Here is a 25,884-nt window from a genome sequence, read left to right on the forward strand (position 1 = left end):
CTTTTGACTCAAATAAAAGGCTTTCAGACCGGTCTGAAGTGGACTGTACTGTACTGTACTGTACTGTACTGTACTGTACTGTACTGTACTGTACTGTACTGTACTGTACTGTACTGTACTGTACTGTACTGTACTGTACAAGCCCTCTTCCCTGGCCTGTGTGTGTCTGTGTTTGTGTGTTAGGCTGTGCAACAGTGACACTTGGTGGTGAACAAACGCTATAACGCTATTTTTGTGCTCGGACACAGCCACACGCATAGCTGTCTATAGGAGTGGTTGCACCACTCAAAAATACACAGGGAAGACAGATTTGAATATTATAACCACATTTTTTCCTTAGTTTTTTTCTTTTAAATATTTATGTCATAGTATCATAAAATCTTGTTTTTCAAATTATTTGGGGGCCCACTTGCAATATCCTCAGATTTGGAATCGCTGCCCAACACAATACGACGCTACAACACACTGTGCCACATTTGAAGGCACAGCTGCACTACATTACTACATAGTTATCAAACGAGCACCTTAGACAACCTTTGGGTCTGCCTGCGTGGCTATAGGCAGAGTCTTCATATTAAACACGCTCATTTAGATTCTGACACGTCCCTCTGAACCAATCACCCCGCGTCTCTTATCCCGGCACACATGGCTTTGATTGAAACTTCCACAGCCTCATCACCTGTAAGACGCAAACGTTCAGACGCACGTTCGCTCGACGGCGGCAGCGTTCCCGCTAAGCTTCCTTTTAAATCCCAACCTCGCCTGTGCCATTTCCCAGATGACCGTTACCAGAATTGTCTCTCTCCCTGTCTTTCCCTCTCTCTGTGTCTCTCTCTCTCTCTCTCTGTGTCTCTCTCTCTCTCTCTCTCTCTCTGTGTCTCTCTCTCTCTCTCTCTCTCTGGCTAACTCTTCCTCTGCCTGTTCTCTGAGTTTATAGATGTTGTCGTCTCCAGGCTTTCCAGATATGCGTCTTGGCCGGGGCCCTTTAACCCATTTTGACCTGGGAACGATTCTAAAAATGTCTTCTACATCCTGACAGTTTTCTGAAAAAGCTATGTTTATGTATTGTCGTTCTTCGATTTTTCAAAAATAGCAGACCTACAAGCCGAGTGGCGCGCTACGAGCTTGTAGATCTGCTATTTTTCAATAGCCAAAGCATAACATAATGCTAACACCAAAAGGGGTTCCCGCCCAAAATGGGTTAACACGTTAGCGAGCGTGGAAGGCTCCCAGCAACCCCCTTGCTTTGACATTTCATTATATTTTTCATTATATTTTTCATCCTTCCCCTGATGGCAGTTTGCTGCTGCGACCACTCAACCGTGGAGACGCTTTTACAGGAGCGCACCTCATCTAGTCCTCCTCAGACGCTCACACATGGCTCGTGCCTTTAATGTGCACGCTCACGTGCATCTAACGCACACACACACGCAAACACACACGCGCGCGTCACACGCACACCAACGCACGGATGGGCGTGCGTGCGGGGAGGCCCGCCTTTATAAACGCACACCTGCTAGAATTAGTTCACCCTGAGATTTTCCCTGCTTCCTGTTTACCCGCTGAAAGGTCGCAGAGGGGTCGCGCCATTCATGACACCCCATTTTCATGGGCCGTTATCTAGTTAGCGGGGTGTGTACTGTGTAGCCTCGCCGAAGCCGCCTGGGCCAGATGGAGGTTGTCGGAGGGATAAATAGTTCTGTAATGTTGTAAAGGCCTGTGTTTGGGAAAGCCAGCCCTCTAAGCCAAATGTAAGCTCAGAGCCTCCGTTTTCCCTGTTTGTGCCCCTTATAATACAGCCAGGATTAACTCTGATAGGCTTGCAGATAGGATGCTAAGCTAGGCGTGCGTGTGTGTGTGTCTGTGTGAATGCAGCCTGCGCCTGTGTGTACAGTATGTGGATGTGTGAGTGTGCGCTGGTACACAGGTGCACGCACGTCTGTGTGCATGCGGTAGTGCGAGTGAGTGAGTGTTGCTATCTCCTCTGAGCTGTCATCCTCTCCTCACCACTGGAGCCAGTCAGGGGTGTGGGCCCAGCATGGTAACTGGCTCCCCCATAATGCAACAGGCCAGGGCTGATATATCACAGGGGATATGCCCTGCTTCTACATTAGGGACCACTAGGTGTACTTAATCCCCTGATACCACTGCCTTCTTAGTATACAGGACCGATCTCTCTTTGTGTGTGTGTGTGTGCGTGCGTGTGTGTGTGTGCGCACGTGTGTGTGTGACTGTGTGTGACTGTGTGTGTGTGTGTGTGCGTGCGTGTGTGCGTGCGTGCGTGCGCGCACCTCATATTTTTGTATATTGATTTGAATATTATATGAAAGTCTTTGAGACGCGACAGATTGGGCTTTATCTTTACCCAGTTTTGTGAGAAATTGGCTCTACATTTTGAATTTCAAAATTATAGTAACCGATCCATGCTATTGATAAAACTCAAACCATTTAGCTAAATTCAATCTGAACACCTGTGATTTATTTATTTATTTATTATATTTGCTCAATTTACAGCCCTCAATCTCTTTGTCTCGTTTTTTTTTGCAGCAGGAGACGAAACCGCCCCCATTATCAAGTCCGCCAGCGGAAAAGGTATGTCAAACTACCTTCTACGTTAACTAACGCTAACTTTATCACCAAGACAGGACATTATGTGCTTGGTCAAAGGACTCACCATCAATTGTTTAGGTTTTTCTTAACTGAGAGTGAACTGAACTCAGGCAGAATCGCTGCGGCCATTACCTGTCATAAATCAGCCCATGAACGTACAATAAAACTCATGCCCTCTATCCGCTCTTCTCTCCCTCCCCCAGAAGGTGCAGTCTCGCCAGGAGGAGCTGAAGGAGAGAGCCCGACTCCTACTGGAACAGGCGAGACGAGATGCAGCCATGAAGGCCGGGAACAAGAACCTAGCTGCCACACTGCTCACCCCACCAGCAAGACCTGCTAACATGACTGACGTGAGTCCTACAATGTGCATGTGTGTTATTGCTCCGTAATGCTTGGTTAATACGTGATATACGAAATAGCCAAACTGCAAGCTCACAACATATTGCAGTGATGTGGTGTTGTGAGCTTGTAGAATGTCTATTTTCGACGCGCGACACCGACGTGTGACACCAGCGCGTCGCAAATCGGTGTAATTCTGTGTACCTGCTGCATACAAACACTCTTTCATACAGTATAGTTCATATATGTCAAACTCAAGGCCCGGGGGCCAAATCAGGCCCGTGGATGAATTATCTTTGGCCCGTGGGATGATATTAATTAGTATTAGAACTGGCCCTCTGGTATATTGCACGGACCACCATAATACTACAAGTCCGACAATTCACTGCGAGTGCATTGGCACATATCACATACTATGAAATCAGTGCTTGGTGAGGATCATAGAACAGGAAACTGAGCTTAATAATAATGCATTTTCAGTTTTAAATGCATTTACTTTTTTGCTGTTTGCCTGGGACGTCCTCATGACCGCGGTGCCCGTGTGTTGAAACACAGTCCGGCCCTCGACCTCGACCGATTTCTTTATTTTGGCCCACTGTGTATTTGAGTTTGACATCCCTGGTATAGTTCAATACTTTCAGCTTTCCACCTCCACCTGTCTCAAAAATACTACACACAGCGACATGCTGCAGTAACCTGTTCAAAATGTCTGCTCTTCCATAGTCATTTGTACAAAGGTATAACTACTCAAAAAAGAGAACTTTCCTTGTTAACTTCTGCTCAGGCACTCTTCGGGACAACCAAATGAGTGGACCCGAAGGTGTCAGTGGTTGGTCGAGTGGAAAGGGACACTCTCATTCCAGACTCCTAAGATACTCCCTTCCTCTCCTTCACTTATTCTCTCTCTCTCTCTCTCTCTCTCGCCCGCACGCACACACACACACACACACACACACACACACGCACACACTGGCTCCCTCTTTGCTCATCTGTTTCTACCAAGGCCTGACCAAATTGGACACTACTCTCATTCCCGTACAAGTTGTATAATAAGTATTATACATAACGTTAGACACCAGCCCATACACACCTTTCATCCCCTGACCCGTCCAGGAACAGAGTGGCCGCATGGTGCAAACCAGAGCCGCTAGACGGTGACAGGAGGCTGACACAAGCACGCTCCACTGACCTCAGTAATGCTGTGGAGGACATTGACGCCACGCAGGTTCCTCTGAGCGAAAAGGGGGGGGAAGAAAAAGTGCTGTGGTCAAATCCCCAGTGATGTTTTCATAACGAGGGGGAGGTAAAATGACTGTGGTGTCTTGGACGACTTGTGCGGACAAGGGATTTTCACAGGGAAATGAAATGAATACCTTTTAGTAATGAAATATCTAAAAGGCGGCAGGCTGTGCGCACGCAGTTCTCCTCTGGAATCCTAAAAAGGGTGGGATGCCCTTGAATTAAATGGCTTTTTTAAATAGTGTGTGTGTGTGTGTGTGTGTGCGTGTGTGTGTGAGTGCGTGTGGGTGTGGGTGTGTGCATACACATTTACATATGTGTGTGAATGTTGAACTGCATGGGTGTGCATAGTACACACATTGGACTTAACGTCCAATGTGTGCGTGTTATGTGTGTTTGGAGTTCGATGAGTGTTGGTCCAGGTCTGTGTGTGTGTGTGTGTTGTGTGTCTTTTTGTGCGTGATGTGTGCATGGGCAGGCCTTGGGAATAACCATTTCGGCGTAATCTAAGAGAAGTAAATGAGGACCTTCCAAGGACTGTTGCCATTTAAAAGTCTTCACAAGGAGAACGCAAATTAAAAGAGTTTTCAAAGCGCTCGCCATGGCGATATATATTCCTTGGCGATGGGGAGGGAAAAAAAAGTCCCCTCTGGGTCCTTTTTTGTCACGTAGCAAGATGGCTGACTTCACTCAGATTAGCTTCTTAAGTAGCTAGACCACCCCTCCTCTTTTTCCTCTTTCTACCATTTTCTCGCTTTCTTTATCCCACTCCCTCTCTCTCTCTCTCTCTTTCTGACTATTTCTTCTGTCTCTCTTTCTCTTTTTTTCTGTACTTATTTCCAAGGACAGTTGTCTAATAAGCCCCAGCATGCATTAGTGCAGGGAAGCTGAGGAGGTGGGGCTGGATATTGAATTGTTTTGGCTTTTTAATAGAAAACATTGATCAAAGGAATCCTCTCAGCCCGGAGGGCCAACGCACTGATAATTGTTAGTGATTCAGATTAGATTACTTGATGTCTTGTTTTGATTAGCGTGTGTGTGTGTGTGTGTGTGTGTGTGTGTGTGTGTGTGTGTGTGTGTGTGTGTGCGTGTGCGTGTGCTTGTGTCCGTGTGCGTGCGCACATTTGTTTGTGTGCACTGTGCATGTTTCTTAGTGTGTGTGTATTAACGCATGGTAGTTAATGTGTGTGTGTGTGTGTGTGTGTGCGTGTGCGCGTGTTCGTGTGCGTGCGCACATTTGTTTCTGTGTGCACTGTGCATGTTTCTTAGTGTGTGTGTATTAACGCATGGTAGTTAATGTGTGTGTGTGTGTGTGTGTGTCTGTGTTATCAGCTGAGGAGCCTAGCCCTTAGCCATTCTCATCTCTCTCCTCTCTCTGTCTCTCTCTCTGTCTCTGTAAGTAGCTACTTTGCGGTTTAGCATGCATAAGGAACAATGTAATTCAATTAAAGGCAGCATCATTCTTCCAGCGCAGCGCCGCTAATGTGGGGCCAACAGAATGAGTTAGGGAGGGGCAGGAGAGAGACAGATTAGCTGTGTTTTGGGGGGCGTTGTGCTGGAAGACATTCTAGACAGCGGACAACACATAAACAAGTATTTGGATCCACTTCAGAGTGTGAAAGACGGTTCTGATTGATTTAGCACCAACACTTAAGGTAAATGGAAACACCATGTGTAAATTTTTTTGACAGTTATATCAGTGTTATTATAATAACTTTATTATGACCTCAATGTCAGCCCAAAAAATAAAATCGTGAGAGATTAATTAGTCTCTTCCAATAATCTTTTCAAAGTTTTTTTCAAAGAGAAAGAGATGGGGAAGAAAGAGATGGGGAATGACACGCAGCAAAGGTCGTCGTAATCAGGAGTCGAGGTGGCATTAGCAGCCTAGGTGCTACGGCTACGCCAGCCGTATGGAAGTGTCCTTGAGCAAGTCGCTGAACCATTTCCTTGTATGGTTTCCTCCTCCATCGGTGTGTGTGTGTGTGTGTGTGTGTGTGTGTGTGTGTGTGTGTGTGTGTGTGTGTGTGTGTGTGTGTGTGTGTGTGTGTGTGTGTGTGTGTGTGTGTGTGTGTGTGTGTGTGTGTGTGTGTGTGTGTGTGTGTGTGTACTGCAAAATCTACTGTAATGTAAACTAAAGCGCTTTGGATAAAAGCGCTATATAAATGCACCATTTACCTGTGGCTCCTTTCCTTCATGAAGTGGACATCAGTGCAGTGTTGATTTTGTCGACTGAAACTATGACAGAAAACATGCACAAGCTCACAGCGCTGTGAGCTTGTCGATTGGCTATTTTCAGCATGCAACCACATGTGAAATCCTGCATGACGAGTCGACGACATCCATGGCGTTTTATGGAGGCCCTCGTGTTCCTGTCATTCATTGTAGAAGCCCCACATTAGCTGTATCATCATAGATAGAGAGCTAATCTGTGAGTATTGACGTGCACATATGTTTGTGTGTAAGAGTATTGAGGTGTGCGTGTGTGTGTGTGGCTGCGTGCGTGTGTGTGCGTGGCTGCGTGCGTTCTTCGTCCTAACCTCTGTTCTCCCTCCTACCACTTCTAATTGTAGCCCACAGTGAGTCAGCCTTTCATCTAAGGTCACCGGTTCACCTCTCTCTCTCCCCCTCCCTCCCTCTGTCTGTCACATTCTCCACATCCTTCGTTCTGACTTTCTTTCTTGTTTTCTCTCAACCTTTTTTCTGTCTCACATTCTGTATTTCCTTCTTGTTTCACTATCTCTTTGATGTATACACAGTACTACTAATTGCCCCCCCACCACCCCCCACCACCAGGTGGCCTTTCACGGCCGATCAGCATTTAGAGTTGAGATGTCTTGTCACGTCACCCCCCCCCCCCCCACCCCCCTGGTGTGGACAAATTGGTAATTAATGAGCAGTCATCATAAAAATACACACTCTCTAGCTATCTCTCAAACACACATGCGCGCGCACACACACACACACACACACACACACACACACACACACACACACACACACACATTAATTTCCAGATGTTCTCCACATCAGCGAGTTGATAAGTGTAGATGCGTGTCTGCTGTAAGTGTGCGAGGTGTGTACACGCCGTACATGGCCGTTGGTTGCAGTGAGGCATCACTCGCTTATTGCACATCGATAGCAGCGCAGCGGTGGAGAGGTGGGTACTAGGACTCTCTGGTTGGCTGTTTAGCCTTATTCCAGCCAGAGTGCCCAGTTCAGCATCTGAAAATACTGCTGTCAGGTGTAGGCTTTCTCTTCACAACACGATGGAAACAAGTCCCCGGGCCTTACTATACCTCCATGGTGTTTACATTTATATTCAATCAATCACATCTGTTCTTTTGGGCACAGTAAGGAGGAGGAGTAATGGAGTATACAAATTCCAGGCATTGGTAACCAAAAAAAGCCTGTAACCTTAGCCTGTGATACAGTGGTAAACAATAGACATGTAACTTGCTTGTAGCTTACGTTAATACAGTGAACATTGATGTAGCGTTTAACGGGGAAACGGCCAACAAGGAAAAACCCAACATTTCAAAAACGTACTATAACGGATGATCAGTCGTGTGTGTGTGTGTGTGTGTGTGTGTGTGTGTGTGTGTGTGTGTGTGTGTGTGTGTGCGTGTGCGTGTGCGTGTGCGCGTGCGCGCGCCAAGTTAACTAAGGTCAGATAGGTGTTGCTGAGCTAAACAGTTTGTTTAATTTCACTGTTTGCATAATTAAATGTTATGATGAAAGGCACTGCACACCGCAGCTGTTGGCACCAAAAGGTGCACAGGAGAAGGGTAGGAGAATGATGTCGCACATTTCATTAATTAATGCAGCATAATAAAACATAAAATAAATGTTTAAGCTAGAGTGTGAGTCGAGTCTTGAGTCTTTGAGGGGCGAGTCTGAGTCGAATCTGAACTGAAGCCGCGACTCGAGTTGCCATCTCTGGTATATGCTATGTGTGTGTGTGTGTGTGTGTGTGTGTGTGTGTGTGTGTGTGTGTGTGTGTGTGTGTGTGTGTGTGTGTGCACGTGCGTGCGTGCGTGCGTGTGTGCGCGCGCACACGAGAGACTGTTCGCTCCAGGTCTCCTCTCCATTAGCAGATGAGAGCAGTAATTTCACACAGGCCTGGCCAGGGTAATTATCAGGATGCACACAGTCGCTTTGGGAGAGGTGTGTGTCTATGTGTGTGCACGTCCTCAGCCATGAATGTAAATGAACAGTATTTGATCATCTGTGTGCATATGTATGTATGTAAATGTGGCAGGGAACTGTTGAATCATTGGTGCGTTAACACCTTCCAGTAGCCGTACAGTATTGCAGAGAGTCGTTATAAAGAATAGTGTCGTTTACAAATACTTCCACAATGTTATTATTTATTATCATGGAGTTTCATGGGGTCAACATTAAAATGTGTTAATATTTGCATAAAAAAAAATCTGTTCAACCACTTTTTAACTCCATATACATCAACTATTTTAAATGGTAAAAACACTTTCAGAATGGGTTCCACGGCCAAACACACATTTATTTGGGGGTCATTTACATGAAAAGGTTTGAGAACCACTGCTCTAGAATAAGCCCATTCTAAAGTGACAGCGTCATTCCAAAGTGTGTATTCTTTGTGTGTGTGTGTGTGTGTGCGTGCATGCGCGTGTGTGTGTGGTGTGGGTTTGAGGTTTGCACTGCAGGTAAGAGTGGCGCTGCTCACTGGCTCATTCTGATTCCTTTAATTGGGTCCTCCTTTGATTTCTGCCGACAAGCCTAGCCCCACTTCACCCCCAGCGCTCCAGCCCTTACCCCATCACCCCATGTGTGTGCATGCGCCCTTACCCCATCACCTCTCCTATCTACTCCTGCCCTTCTCCTCCCCTCCTCTCCGCTCTTTTCCTGTCTTCTGCCATCTCCTCTGCTCCCCTCCTCTCTCTCTCTCTCTCTCTCTCTCTCTCTCTAGTACCAGAAAATGGTGAAATTAATTTGACAAACATGGGTGACCTTTATTGCGGCCATAAGATGCACATTTCACCATTTCCCCTCAGAAAACACAGTTCATCACCTCATCACATGATCAGTTCTCAACAGGCCCGAAATTAAGGCCCGGCCCGGCCCTGCCTTGGCCCTCGTCAAACCCTGTACTCTCAAGACACTGCCCCCGCTGACCACCCTTAGATCTCCATATATGGAGCTGACCTGTTCTGACATATCATATGTTGATCTGACCTCATCAAACCCTGTACACTCAAGACACGCTCCATATATGGCCAGACCTCATCAAACCCTGTACACTCAAGCCACTGCCCCCACTGCCACCCTTAAATCTCCATATGTGGAGCTGACCTGTTCTGACATTCAATGTGTTGATCTGACCTCATCAAACCCTGTACACTCAAGACACGCTCCATATATGGCCAGTACAGAATATGTTGACTGACCCCCCCCCCCCCACCTCCCAATGACCCCATCCTTGGTTTCTATTTATACTATAGAAATTATTTATTTTATTTTATTTATGTTCATGGTCTCTCGACCATGAACATCCAGACAACCAGTCTGGATGTAAACCGTGACATTTAAGCATAGATACTGTACACGTTTACCTAATACGGTTATCTATAGGGACTCCGAAATGCGTGCATCATCATCTAATCCAAATCCAGCCATCGGCTATTTTAAAACAACACAGTAAAATCCTCCTTTAAACTTACAATCTGTTTCAGCTCCCCGTTTCGTTTCTCTACTCTGCACAAGTGCACACTGCAAAAACCTCAATGATTATTGAACTCGAGAGTGGTAAGAAACTAAGAATGGATCCTTACGGGCCCATTATGAGGCAGGAAAAATTGTCTTTTGAAAATGCAAATAGTGCCTTGTGCACTTTCCCCTTTTTTGCATTGTCATTTTTTCTCCTCTCCTCTTCCCCATCTTTCTTCTCTTTTTCTCTCTTTTTGAACTTTCTCTCCAGTAGTTAATAGTTCTTTCGGCAGGTCTCCTTTTAACTCTGATGTCCCTTTCTTCTCTTTCAGCTCTCTTTTCTCTCACCACCCCCTCCTTTTTCTCACTCCTTTTTTTTAAGAATCTGCCCCTAATGAAACTAAATAGTTTGGTGGGGACTTTCTGTGTGTGTGCGTGTGTGTGTGCGTGTGTGTGAGTGCGTGCGTGCGTGGCTGAATTGGTTGGAATGGAGATCAAAGGCGGGCTCCACATTGAGTGTGTGTGAGAGAGAGCTCTCTCAATTACATCACAAGAGCTGATCAAGCCATCCAAATCAGAGAGAAAGCAAAGCTGTGACTCACACACACATTTCTACTACACATTCACGCAATGACATGCAAACATGCATAACACACTTCACATAGTGATAGTGTCTGTTTTATTTCATATCCACTGTCTGAAAAGTATACTGCACGTTAGACACACACACACACACACACACACACACACACACACACACACTTGCGTGTACAAGTTATCACATGTCTCCTGTTCAACAAGAAACCTCTGCTGTTCAACACTTACTATAGTGATTCTCAACATGTGGGCGAGGTCCCATGAGAAGCAGCTCACTCTTGAGCTTGGCGCTACCATCCTAGCTAGTCCAATCTGTTGTGAAACCCTGTACCCAGGGGGCAAAGGGGGTTGACCTGCATTTGTCATAACATACAAAGTTGTCCACCAGAAATAATATCTATGACCCCATAGGATCACAACCTATATGGACAACTCGGTCAATTTTGTTGCGAAAGTCCAATATGGCCGCCCCCAATATTAGCCCCTATTAGTTATAATGGGGGGTGAATAGGGCACAATTTTAAACTGAGAGATATTTCCACGAAACTTCTCAGGTTGATCTATGATATGAATACGAACATTTTTTGTATTGCAAGTTTCCATGAAATCCAATATGGCCACCACAATATGGCCGCCACAATATTAGCACCAAGAAAATAAGTTTTGGCTCCAACTTCTGAACCAGATGAGCTAGAAATGCAAACTTGGTGTCTATTTCATGGTTTCTGACCATGAGAGACTCAATGGAATACCTATTTCTATTATTGGGTGTGTCTGGACCCTTATTGTGCATATTTGCAAGATGGTGGCTACCCGAAATAGTGCTTTACCATGATTTCTACCATGATTGTTGACTGTTTTGGCAAACACAAGCAATATTAATCCATTGGCTAAGATTCATGGCACAGAAGGAACATATTTTCTTGAGCTTGCAAAATGGCTGCAAAACATGAAAAAGAAAAGAGACATTACATTTCCTGTCAGATCCTATTACCCAGGGGGGCAAACCACTCCTTTTTTGGATACCTGCATTTGCCATAACATCAAAGGTTGTCCACCAGAAATATCTATGACCCAATAGAATCACAACCTATATGGACACACCGGTCAATTTCTTTGCTGGAAATCCAATATGGCCACCACAATATTAGCCCCCATTAGCCTATAATGCGGGTGAATAGGGCAACATTTTTAACTGAGGGATATTTCCACGAAACTTCACAGGTTGATCAATGATATGAATTTGAATACCATAATGGTTTGTATTGGATGTTTCCATGATATCCAATATGGCCACCACAATACTAGCACCCAGAAAATAGGTTTGTCTCTAAATTCTGAACCAGATGAGCGCCTATAAATACAAACTCATGGTTTCTAACCACGAGAGATATATAAATATTTTAGCCATAATTTCCCTCTATTAAGTATTATTGTTCTGGGGTGTTTCTTTGCAGAAAGACATCCCTCTGGCTGTATTTTGGTTTTGTTCTACAGTTTCTGTTGGCATTTCCTCTGTTTATGTTGACAATCATCCCTGGCAGGGATGTGCATCGCCAAGCCGGACATCCCTTCACTGAGTATGGATGGTCTCTCAGTGATGGTCCCCTGTCCATCTAGAGATCTTGGACTCTGGCTGGCATCCTGTCATGAAAGGACGCGATGAGAGAGATCAATGTCCCTGGACAGCCAAACTTGCCAGGGATCTGCCACAGGCCCTCACGATTGACTGTGTGAAAGGCCTTGGTGAGGTCGACAAACATAGAGACCCTTCTGCTCTCTGCACTTTTCTTGTAGCTGGCAAATGGAAAAGATCATGTTACAGGTACCTCTGCCTCCGTGGAAACCACATTGGGATCCAGGGACAACATTCTCAGCATGGCTGATTAGCCGGTTGAGGATGATTCTTGCTAAGATCTTTCCTGTGATGTTCAGGACTCAGGAGGGCTATACCATGATGGTTATCACATTATGCCCTGTCCCCTTTCCTCTTGTAAACATGCACTATGGATGCATCCTTGAAGTCTTGAGGGACTTCCCCCTCTTCCAGATTACCTGGTACAGGTGCCATGCCTCCATTCTTGTAGATGTCTGCGGGCAACCCATCACCTCCTGGTGCCTTTCCAGAAGTGCTTTCACTGTCTCTGCACTGGTGGGGGGGGGTCAGCCAGATCAGCTTTGATTGGCAGCTGGGGTATCGTGGCAATATCCTCTTCGGAAATTGAGGACTCTCTGTTTAAGACCTCACTGAAGTGCTCTTCCCAGTGTGCTAGGATGTCACTCTTGTCAGTGAGCAGGACACTTGTCAGAGGAGCGGACTGGAGTTGAGCCAGTGGTTTTGGGCCCATAAAGAGCACACAGAATGATGCATGCATCTGAGACATTCCCAGTCAGGAATGGAGTGAAGCTCCTGCTGCATCTTGTCTCCAGTCCCTGGCACATGAACAGATTTTCTGGCAGCCTTTGATACAGCTACATGATATTGTCTTGTTCATTGACATAGGCCAGGCTGGCTCTGTAGATGGACAGGGGACTGCATTCCCGTCACTGAGAGACCATCCAGACTCAGTGAAGGAAGGGATGTCCGGCTTGGCGATGCACGTCCCTGCCAGGGATGATTGTCAACATAAACAGAGGAAATGCCAACAAACATTAGAACAAAACCAAAATACAGCCAGAGGGGAAACACCCCAGAACAATAATATCTTTCGTGGTTAGAAACCATGAGTTTGTATTTCTAGCTCATCTGGTTCAGAATTTAGAGCCAAACCTATTTTCTGGGTGCTAGTATTGTGGTGGCCATATTGGATATCATGGAAACTTCCAATACAAAAAAATATGGTATTCATATCATTGATCAACCTGTGAAGTTTTGTGGAAATATCCCTCAGTTAAAAATGTTGCCCTATTCACCCGCATTATAGGCTAATGGGGGCTAATATTGTGGTGGCCATATTGGATTTCCAGCAAAGAAATTGACCGGTGTGTCCATATAGGTTGTGATTCTATTGGGTCATAGATATTTCTGGTGGACAACCTTTGATGTTATGGCAAATGCAGGTATCCAAAAAAGGAGTGGTTTGCCCCCCTGGGTAATAGGATCTGACAGGAAATGTAATGTCTCTTTTCTTTTTCATGTTTGCAGCCATTTTGACAATATGCAAGCTCAAGAAAATATGTTCCTTCTGTGCCATGAATCTTAGCCAATGGATTAATATTGCTTGTGTTTGCCAAAACAGTCAACAATCATGGTAGAAATCATGGTAAAGCACTATTTCGGGTAGCCACCATCTTGTAAATATGCACAATAAGGGTCCAGACACACCCAATAATGAAAATAGGTATTCCATTGAGTCTCCCATGGTCAGAAACCATGAAATAGACACCAATTTTTCATTTCTAGCTCATCTGGTTCAGAAGTTAGAGCCAAAACTTATTTTTTTGGTGCTAATAATGTGGCGGCCATATTGTGGCGGCCATATTGGATTTCATGGAAACTTGCAATACAAAAAATGTTCGTATTCATATCATTGCTCAACATGAGAAGTTTTGTGGAAATATCTCTCAGTTTAGAATGTTGCCCTATTCACCCCCCATTACAACTAATAGGGGCTAATATTGGGGGCGGCCATATTGGACTTTCGCAACAAAATTGACCGAGTTGTCCATATAGGTTGTGATCCTATGGGGTCATAGATATTATTTCTGGTGGACAACTTTGTATGTTATGACAAATGCAGGTTTCCTAAAAAAAGGGTGGTTTGCCCCCTGGGTACTGTGAGAGTGTGAGGCTTACGTCAACTATCTTACACTTTATTATTTTGAAGTTGCTTTTATGTTGAAGAGTTCCAGCTCACTATTTGATGGTTAATTTGAATGGAGTTAAAGCTGTTTTTCTCCATATTGATGGAGAAAACTCCTAGTTCTGTCTGTACTTTTTGGTACAATTCACATGATGCATTTGGCGGGCAAACATCAGCTTGTCACACCCTGGTGGCCTGGTCTATAGACGAATTCACAGAGGGGTGCCCTGGGTGCGGCCATTACTGAGGTGTAATCCATGGAGCAGGTGCTCCGTAGGCCAGGTGTAGCTAATCAGTGCTGCTGCACTTAATGGTACACCTCAGTAATGGCCGCACCCAGGCAAGCCTCTGTGAATTTGTCTATATAGGCTCTGTGTATGCCTGTTTCCTGTTCCAGTTAACACTCCCATCGCCCAGGACGAAGTACTTTGTCCTTTCTATTAGTAACGCCCGACGCCCAGGACGAAGTATTGTCCAAAAGACGAAGATTATTGATATGAGAACGGATCGCATGGCTCTATAGCCCAGGCGTGCCTGCTGGGCAATCCACGGTGACGCACAAGAGTGAGACGTCATCGAAAAACTCCCTCCTCTGTTTAGCTGATGAAAACGAAAATCTTAAAACGTTCATAACTCGCAATCTAAATCATCCCGTCTTTTTATGAAAAAAGATCCTGTGTTAGACGGCGCTCCGCGGTCCAGTCGCTAGTCTCGATAGATGTATTCTTGTCTCCTGTTGTTGTCGATCGACTCTAGAGTTGTGTGGCTATTGTTAGCTGCTACACACACATCAACAACTTCCGCCGGTCCGTCCGGAAAAGGGGTCCGTGTTTATAAATCGAATGGGCGCATTAATGTAATGGATTAAATAACCCCGGGCAATTAAAGTGTTAACACATTACACCTTCACATATGTTTCCAGTTCAAATCTGCTGCTGAGTCCATCATATGAGTGACATCTTTGGTTATTTTGTGGTTTTCACAGGGAACAACAAAGACAATGTCTTGGCCACCGACGTTATCTGTAATAATAGACTAGGATGTTGAAGCTGAACATTAACCATACAGTAATTGTGTAGAAGTACTGTAATGTTGAAAAATATTAGTGTTTCCCAGTTTCCCTTTAACAGCATGATGCTTACACTCATTTCAACGAAGCGGCAGGCCACCAGGCGTTCTCAGTCGTAGCCCGGAAAGGGATGGCCAACATTAACCCATTTTGGGCGGGAACCCCTTTTGGTGTTTTAACTAAGCATTATGTTATACTTTAGCTATTGAAAAATAGCAGATCTACAAGTTCATAGCGCGCCACCGAGTGGCGCGCTATGAACTTGTAGGTCTGCTATTTTTGAAAAAACATGAAAATGCGGCACAAATCTTTGAATATATGTTCTTTCAGAGCGAACGTTTTTTTTATTTCGACGTCGGGCCTAAATGGGTTAAGGTGCTGTTATGTTCCATCCATGGCACACTGCAAATCAAAGTTGAGCTGGCTTCAACTTTCTTCAGCTCTCCGATAACACGGTGAAGCACCCAACAATCATATGCTTTTGTTTTTTCAACATTTCCAATCCCCTTTCTCTGTCCCCACAACTCCTGCTCCGTTTCATGAATCAATTGTACAATTATCAAGTTCCCTGTTCTTGAGCAACACTTCAAACGGTGACTGTCTATAGAGCTCTGAACAGGCCTGAAAATGTATCTAAACCAAACCGACCTGAGTGATTTGAAGCCTGATCATAGCATACATTATTAAACCTTGCTTTTATAACTCTTTCTGTCACCGTTTAGTACATTCTCACAGGTGTTGCAAAGTTATTACTCAAACAAACAGGAAGGTAGGAGCGCACACCAGTAGTGGGGAGGTGCTGACCGCAGGAGATACAACTATGACTGAGAAAGGAGAGAGGCCGCACAGCTCGTAGTCACGATGCCATCACATTTTTTTTTTCCCCAACGTTTCGGCAACAAGTTGCCTTCTTCAGGGAATGATGTTTCCCTGAGCTGTGCGGCCTCTCTCCTTTCTCAGGCAAAGTTATTACTAACACATAATGTACACATAATGACACATAATGTACATCACCTAGATATGCAGATCTAGGTGATGATCCAGTCTTCTCCATGTATGGCTATCCAGGGTTTGATGAGGTCAGTGTCATGATCCTCATATATGGAGCGTGTCACGAGGCGTGATGGAACAAGGCGTGATGGAGGCTAGCATGGTATCTTCAGCGGGTTTGTGTAAATGGTGACGCCCCCCAGTCACTGTGTTTTACTGAGTTTTATAGTTTTAGACAGTACTGAGGTTAGGGTTAGGTTTAGGTATAGTTTTACTGAGGTTAGGTTTAGGGTTAGGTTTAGGCTGTCAATCACAGCGACTGGCCAATCACAGCACGTTTTTTTGTTGTTTTTTTTACATGGGGGCAAAAAAGCCTAGAGGGTAAAGCCATTAGTAATGTGGTAATCATGAGAGCTACAAATGCTGACTTTCTACACTAATGAATGTACTTGGTAAATGAAGAGACTTCTTTTACCAAGAGTTTGTGACTTTCTATAAATAAATGGGTAACATGATTCTGTTAGCAATATGTTCCCCATATTTTCCCATTCCCGAGTCCTGCTCATATTCTGTTACTTCCATTTTTTTAAATTTCACTGCTTCCCTCTCGCTTTTAGTCTCTCTCTCTCTCTCTCTCTCTCTCTCTCCTCTCTCCTCTCTCCTCTCTCCTCTCTCTCTCTCTCTCTCTCTCTCTCTCTCTCTCTCTCTCTCGTGCGCGCGCAGTAATTATCCTGTCTGCTTAAAGGGCAAACTCTTCCCATCTCACTGGCCTGTCAAAGTGACAAGCTGTAGAGACGCCAAGAGGGTGTGCGTGTGTGTACTTTTGTGTGCATGTATGTATGTTACTGTGTGTAGTTGTGTGTGTGTGTGTGTGCGTGCGCTGCACTCTACCTGTTCTACCTGTCCTACTGTACGTGTCTGCCAGGGGCAGCTCTGCTCTACAAGTGCCCTTTGTTGTGTGTGTGTGTGTACACACACACACACGCTCGTGCACAAGCACACACACACTCGTACTCATTTGCTCCGTAAAAGTGAGTAGAAACATTTTCTTGGAACTGCAAACGGACACAAACATACAAAGACATACACAAACACACTGAAACTAAATGTATTTGCTCAAGAAAATGTCAAATGACTGACACCCTTCACACACACAGACTGTCTTTAATGATGTACATACATACGTATGTAAAGTTGATATTTTTTTATGTCAAGAAAATGTTTTGTTTGAGTACATTAATATGATATATTAAAGGACCACTTCACCACTTTTCAACCTATCTAGGTCCTAATTATATTTAGGACCTATACGGGTTTCTGAACTGCCCACAGCCCTCCTATGAGACACAGTCCGAGTAGAAAAAAACGATGCCATTTTATCATGATTATTAGAGCACCAATTATATGATGATGGGTTGAAATGTGGGGAAGTGGTCCTTTAAAGTATAATATTGCCAGCAGCATTAGCTCACTTCTCTGTCATAAATAAACACAGGCACTGTGCCGGTGGTTGACCGGATGGTGCGTGAAGTAACTTGGCCACAGTGTCAGTGTCCATGGTTCGATGCTGGAACGGTGACCACACCACCAGTGCTATCCAGCCCCTCTCTTCATGTACTTTACACACTAATATGGTGTGTGTATGTATACATACATGCATACAGTGTTTTTTTGATTGATTGAATACTTTATTAACAGTTTGCAAAATGTACAGATATACAATAATGCTGAAAGGATAACACCTGGGGGCTTGTTTGCATTGTGGTCCTATGTATTCAATTCATCAATACATAATTAGACCTACAATACTATACAAGACATCATCAATACTAGGAGCTGTGCGTGCGTGCACAGACACACACATAGCAATATACACACAGAGGCACATACTGTACACCACAGACGTGCAGACCATTTTATTTGCACAGCACACACATCCACACCTGCACAATGAAAAATACTCATAAAAATGCTCACACTCACACACACACGCCCATGCAGACAAACATCCAGACGCGTACGTACACACACACACTCACTCACACACACACACACACACACACACACACTCACAGACCCCTATCATGTGCACGCACCCGTGGAATCCTAATTAGGCCATGTCCTGTTCCTTTGATAGCCGTGTACAGTGGCTCTTCTTTAATTCCTTATCAAATGCATTGATCAGTGTGGGCCTCGCTCGCTCATTGATCCGCGCACTCCGTCTGCAGCCCGCCGATAAGCTGGCCCTCCTCTCCTCTCCTCTCTCTCTCTCTCTCTCTCTCTCTCTCTCTCTCTCTCTCTCTCTCTCTCTCTCTCTCTCACACACACACACACAGACAGCTTTTTCTCTCACACACACATTTGCTCTCTCTCTCATGAACACACATTCTTGAACCACTCTCTCTCTCGCTGTCATTTTCTGTCCCTCTTCTGCACTTCCTCTATTTCCTCTTACATTTTCTGTCTGTATCCGTCCATCTGCACATTCTGTGTGTGTGTGTGCGTGCGTGCGTGCGTGCGTGCGTGCCCGCATTAATATATCTGTCTTCTTTACCAGTTCTTTGTCTCAACAGTGATGGCCATTTTCAATTATCTGGAGATGTCCACTAGTTCCACTGATTGATTAACTAGCTGATCAGTTGGTTAATTCGTTGATTGATTGCTTAATTGAGTGGATGAATGACTCTATTTGGACTGAGTGTAGTGTCCCTGTGTCCAGCCTCCCTACTGTCTCACAAAGACTAAATTAGTTATAGCTTATAAATATCAATTCTAAATCATTACACAAATGTAACTGTTACTGCCGATCATTCTCAAAGCATACCATATTTGTTTTTTGTTCATTTATTTTAATTTTTAATTCAGGCACTATTAAGTTCACTGGTGAGATTAATGGTTTGCATTAATCTCTGCAGGTTGATTTTCATACAGTACTGAAAAAAATGGAAAGGTAAACATGGTTTGGAATTAATTGGCTAAAACAAGCACGCACACACACACGCACGCAATCGCGCACACACACACACACACACACGCACACACATGACCCTTTATGTCTTAAGTTACGTGTTGAATGTCCTGCTTCGTCTGTATCAAAGATTGGTTATTACATTTGCACAATGGTGTTACAATGTTAATATACTATTACCTATTTTACAGGACAAAATGTCAGGACAAAATGTCTCCAGCTACCAGAATAACTGGCAGAAGCCTTTAACATAGATGTTGTGGTGTGTGTGTGTGTGTGTGTGTGTGTGTGTGTGTGTGTGTGTGTGTGTGTGTGTGTGTGTGTGTGTGTGTGTGTGTGTGTGTGTGTGTGTGTGTGTGTGTGTGTGTGTGTGTGTGTGTGTGTGTGTGTGTGTGTGTGTGTGTGTGTGTGTGTAAGCGTGTGAGTGGGTCCATTTCTTTCTTTCTTTGTGTGTCAGTCTGTTTCTGTCTGCTGTGTGTGTGCCTCTACGCGTGTGCATCTGTCTGCATCTATGTGCGTGCATGCATGTGTGTGGCATCCCTCTGTACCAGCCCTCCATGCATGACCAGCAGTGCATGCCCCTCTCCCGGCCTGCACATCCTCTTCCTCTTCACCCAGAAAAGCACATCAAACCCCCTCTCCCCTCCCTCCACACATGACACACACACACACACACACACTCTCCAGAGCATAGAAGGGTCCCATGCCCCTGACGCCATCCCCGCAGAGGAGCCTTCAGTGTCAGCCTCGCACTCCACTGTTTAGGCCCTCTGCCCCTTGAGGTCCGGGGCCAGTCAAAGGGATGAACACAGTACACAGTTGTTCTCGCCATCGCCATTGAACAAAAAGGAGTCTAACCTCCTGTCCGGCCTCTGTTGTGGAGAATGTCTCCCTCCAACGACCGCCTGCTCTCTCTCTCTCCTTCTATGACTTTCCATTCAGGCTTTGATCACCCAACCTTGTGGTTAGGGGTGACGTGCTTGTGTTCTTCTGTAGACCTGCGTGTGCGGAGCTGTGTTGCTCACACAAATGTAGCTGTCACGCTTCTGTGTCACCACCTACATAGTACAACCCGGGTAGTTTAATGCAGAGATCCTCAAAGCTTTTAAATACAAGGATAAAAGCTCCTTCTCTCAGACACTACAGTCAGATGCCTATCCAGGGGGAGATCGCTGGCCAGTATTTGATTTCCATAACTTGAGCTACTTGAACCGTTGCAGGGAGTTCTTTCTGAAAAAAAAGTCACTGGCGGCCTGGCACCACTTTTCAATGATGATGAGGAATGGGTCTCAAACCTTGGAAATGGCAGCTGAATTGAAATTGGCAGATACAGTGGCTGAATCTGAAGCCAAACGGGATCAGTGGGGACAGCGCGTGAACGGGGGCATATTTGACATGTTCCACACATTAGCAGAGGTTTGGGGTTGAGCCTGTGCCTTCCTTCTCTCCCAGCTGGTGCGTGCGGTCATACTGTAGCTTTGCTGTCTATCCCAACCACCAAAGACCCACGATGTGCAGACATTGTAAAAGAACCAACAGACCAGTGAAATGATTTTGCTGAACCATGGTGCTTGTGATCCAGTTTTCTTTTTTAGATATCCATGTTGTTTTTTGTGAGTTTTTATATATGGGTAGATATGTGTTGCGAACAAAGCCAACAGCTGCCCTCAAAGCGATGACTTCCGTTCCTTTCTGTGATTCACTGATAACATAGTTATGGAAATAGAACTAAGATCATGTCTCACATTTGTATTCCGTCTTTCTTTGCACGACAATAAGAATCCTCACAATTCCTTTTCTCACTATCTTTTTGCTCTCCCCTCCTCTGCCTCCAAACACATTCTCCTACAGTGTATTTTCTAATCAGGGTTTCCATAGCTGACTGAGCTAGTGCTAGCCAGATGCATTTTACTATAGCACTAATCCTAGCCTCTGGACAGACGGAGGCAATTTCACATTTCCTGTTCCACCCCAAAACGGCCGACGACAATAATGCACCTAGGATGTTTTGGAGTGTTGGCTATATATGTATAACCCCACCACCCACACACACACACACACACACACACACACACACACACACACACGCGCACATTTTCTCTCTCTGCCACATAAACACTTACTGCCGATACATGGTCACGCTCAAAGAAAAGTCATATATGTTGTTGCGTACGCACTTACACTTACACAGAGTAAATGTCACATAGACAGTTGCTCATCTATACATACATGCACGCATGCACACTAGGGGTGCAGCGGTTTTCAGTTTTATAACCGAACTGTACAGTCCAATGTCTTTGATTTACCCCAATCTGAGCCAAAATGAGATAATTGTGTGAATAGCTACTGTACCCTACACTGTGCCAAAACGAGATTACGAGATTTTGATTCAAATGGATAAAAAAAAAAAATAATAATAGCCTACTGTAAGTAGGCTATCACCCATATGTTACTGATGATAGAGGGTGTAATGACAATCACAATCTCTTAATTCAACTGCCGCCGCACAGTGTTACACATGAACTCTGCTGCCGAACTGGGGCGTTTGGACATTATCACCCGACACTCGATCTTCTCGCCTTATCGTTTGATAGAGGCATATAAAACACATGATTTATACACCTAATGATAATAGACACAATAATAGACACAGAGTATGACCTGAGTTAAACTACCAGTGTCCTATGAACCAAGATTTATTTTTGGGATCTGCGCACCAAAAATAGCAGACCTACAAGCTACAAGTGTCTCGTCCGCAGCACGAGGTGAGCTTGTAGATCTTCTATTTTCGGCCCAGGACACCATCATTCAACAAAATTTTAATTTGGCTAAAGAAACAGTAAATAATAGGGGTCGCAAAATGGTGTCAGACCCTCCGGCGGTTATTAGGTAGTGGGCCGGTATTTGCGGTAGCGATGCTATTTGGAAATATGCGGTAAATGTTTTTAATTGACGCCAAACTATTACGCGCTGCAAGAGCGAGAATATCACTTCTCCATTCCAGTTGGGCGGGACTACCAGGAACGTTGAAAAGAAGTGCGACTTTCCACGTTTTTTGTATAATATTATTATTGTTATTATGCTTTAATGTATTCTATGTATGTGGGTTTGTATGTGGGGAGGGGGGAGGGCTGTGGACGGGTGGTCTGTGTATTTTGTGAAAAATTGAAAATAAAAACAAAATATATATTAAAAACTAGAAAAAGTGCCCTTCTGGGCACAGGTCTCCACCAGTGTGTGTGATGTTTGGCAATGTTTAGTAATGTGTGTGTGTGTGTGTGTGTGTGTGTGTGTGTGTGTGTGTGTGTGTGTGTGTGTGTGTGTGTGTGTGTGTGTGTGTGTGTGTGTGTGTGTGTGTGTGTGTGTGTGTGTGTGTGTGTGTGTGACGCGGCTTGGCCTGTTGTAGCGCCACCATGAGGCTGATTTGAAAACTGTCAAGTGGCATTTCTTCCTCAGCCTAGTGGGAACATGCATGCACAGTTTCACCGCAATCGGACGCTGCGTTGAGTAGTTGTGGCGATTTGTACAAAACGGGTACAAAGCGGGCTACTCCTGAAAAGTTTAGAAGCCAATCGTAGCCAATGAGGGTGGATTATGAGAAATCAAACAAACCCGTCTTGATCACATGACTATGGAGAGCATGTGTACTGATTTGCGTGAAATTTGGATCAAATCTGAAGGAGTAATATTAGAAAATGTGTTTTACATATGTCAGCCTCCTGGTGGCGCTATAAAGAGCAGATGTGAAAAATTCCAGGCAAAGGTTTTTCCTTGGCCTCTAGGGAGTTGGCATACAAAGTTATCCACAGATCCATGCAGTTAGAGGTAAAAACACTTTTCGGCCAGTTATAGCGCCACCATGAGGCTGAAATGAAAATGTTCACATGGCATTTCTTCCTCGGCCTAGTGGGAATGTGCGTGCACAATTTCACGGAAATCACATGATGTGTTCATGATTTGCACCATTTTGTTTGAAACCGAGCACTCCTGCGAACTTTGGAAGCCAATCTTAGCCAATCAGGATGGAGTCTGAGAAATCTGAAAGACCTGTTTTGTTGAATGGAGAGACTGTGTACCAATTTGTGTGATGTTTGGACAAAATCTGTAGGTGTACTGTCCAAAAACTTGTTTTGCACAAAACGGCCTCCTGGTGGCGCTATAACAGGCCGTTCTGGAAATTCTGGGGCAGAGGTTCATCGTTGGCATCCAGGGAGTGTGTGTGCAAAATTTGGCATCGACCGGGTTAACAGTGCCAGAGATTAGCTGTTCACAGACGGACGGACGGACACACGGACACACGGACGGACGGAGTGCAAAACATACTCTCTCCCCATGCCTTCGGGAAAAAAAAAGTGCGACAGTTGGGTCACACTATGAAATGGGGGCTTTTGCCCTAACTCGTCACTATAGTACGACCTGAGAGTGAGAATGTGTTGAGAGTGTGTGGTCTAATTGGTTTCCTGTGTCCGTACAAAGCCAAATCCCGGGTGTTGATTTTACTCTGAGGGCGTAACCTGCTGTAGAAGGGTCCACTTTTCCACCCTCCACATTTGCTGATGTGGAAAAGGAAGCATTGTTGTTCTCAGTGCCTCAGTACATATACATATCTCACTCTCTTCTCAGTGCTTCAGTACATATCCATCTCTCACTCTCTTCTCAGTGCTTCAGTACATATCCATCTCTCACTCTCTTCTCAGTGCCTCAGTACATATCCATCTCTCACTCTCTCAGTGCCTCAGTACATATCCATCTCTCACTCTCTTCTCAGTGCTTCAGTACATATCCATCTCTCACTCTCTTCTCAGTGCCTCATTACATATCCATCTCTCACTCTCTCAGTGCCTCATTACATATCCATCTCTCACTCTCAGTGCCTCATTACATATCCATCTCTCACTCTCTCAGTGCCTCAGTACATATCCATCTCTCACTCTCTCAGTGCTTCAGTACATATCCATCTCTCACTCTCTTCTCAGTGCCTCAGTACATATCCATCTCTCACTCTCTCAGTGCCTCATTACATATCCATCTCTCACTCTCTCAGTGCTTCAGTACATATCCATCTCTCACTCTCTCAGTGTCTCAGTACATATCCATCTCTCACTCTCTCAGTGCCTCATTACATATCCATCTCTCACTCTCTCAGTGTCTCAGTACATATCCATCTCTCTCTCTCTCAGTGCCTCAGTACATATCCATCTCTCACTCTCTCAGTGCCTCAGTACATATTCATCTCTCACTCTCTGTGCCTCAGTACATATCCATCTCTCACTCTCTCAGTGCTTCAGTACATATCCATCTCTCACTCTCTCAGTGCCTCAGTACATATCCATCTCTCACTCTCTCAGTGCCTCAGTACATATCCATCTCTCACTCTCTCAGTGCCTCAGTACATATCCATCTCTCACTCTCTCAGTGCCTCAGTACATATCCATCTCTCACTCTCTCAGTGCCTCAGTACATATCCATCTCTCACTCTCTCTCAGTGCCTCAGTACATATCCATCTCTCACTCTCTCAGTGCCTCAGTACATATCCATCTCTCACTCTCTCAGTGCTTCAGTACATATCCATCTCTCACTCTCTCAGTGCTTCAGTACATATCCATCTCTCACTCTCTCAGTGCCTCAGTACATATCCATCTCTCACTCTCTCAGTGCTTCAGTACATATCCATCTCTCACTCTCTGTGCCTCAGTACATATCCATCTCTCACTCTCTCTCAGTGCTTCAGTACATATCCATCTCTCACTCTCTCTCAGTGCTTCAGTACATATCCATCTCTCACTCTCTCAGTGCCTCATTACATATCCATCTCTCACTCTCTCTCAGTGCTTCAGTACATATCCATCTCTCACTCTCTCTCAGTGCTTCAGTACATATCCATCTCTCACTCTCTGTGCCTCAGTACATATCCATCTCTCACTCTCTCTCAGTGCTTCAGTACATATCCATCTCTCACTCTCTCTCAGTGCTTCAGTACATATCCATCTCTCACTCTCTGTGCCTCAGTACATATCCATCTCTCACTCTCTCTCAGTGCTTCAGTACATATCCATCTCTCACTCTCTCTCAGTGCTTCAGTACATATCCATCTCTCACTCTCTGTGCCTCAGTACATATCCATCTCTCACTCTCTCTCAGTGCTTCAGTACATATCCATCTCTCACTCTCTCTCAGTGCTTCAGTACATATCCATCTCTCACTCTCTCAGTGCCTCAGTACATATCCATCTCTACAGTACATATCCATCTCTCTCTCTCTCGCCTTTCTTTCACTCACTGTGAGGTGTGTTTCCCCCCCCCCCCCCCCCCCCCCCCCCCCCACACACACACACACACACACACATTATTTAGCAGGTTCCATCATTACAATTCCACCCCATTGTCCTCGGTTAACAATGGCAACAAACAAACAATTGAGATGGAAATGGAGAGATGTAGCTCATTAGCTGGCGCTGGTTGTTTTGTTAATGGTTAAATGGTTGCATTCAACAGGGCCTGGCCCCGAAAACCCCAGGCTCAATATGGAGCACGCCGATTAACACACAAACACAGTGACAGAATATGACTTCACTCTCGCGTGC

At 44.9% G+C, this 25,884-nt stretch overlaps 1 protein-coding gene across 5 annotated transcripts in view; it reads left to right on the top strand.

Annotated features, from left to right (window-relative positions):
- ehbp1 (EH domain binding protein 1) overlaps window positions 1–25,884 on the top strand; it is a 220,170-nt gene that overhangs the window by 123,377 nt on the left and 70,909 nt on the right. For 4 of the 5 annotated variants that reach the window (XM_079513278.1, XM_079513275.1, XM_079513279.1 and 1 more), the window contains exons 14-15: window positions 2,548–2,592; window positions 2,814–2,960. In XM_079513278.1, the coding sequence (XP_079369404.1) occupies window positions 2,548–2,592; window positions 2,814–2,960 (192 nt within the window). The remainder of the gene's footprint in view (window positions 1–2,547; window positions 2,593–2,813; window positions 2,961–25,884) is intronic. The other variant, XM_079513277.1, reaches the window with a different exon arrangement.

Source organism: Electrona antarctica, assembly GCF_951216825.1.
Source record: "Electrona antarctica genome assembly, chromosome: 10".
NCBI classification, from domain to species: domain Eukaryota; kingdom Metazoa; phylum Chordata; class Actinopteri; order Myctophiformes; family Myctophidae; genus Electrona; species Electrona antarctica.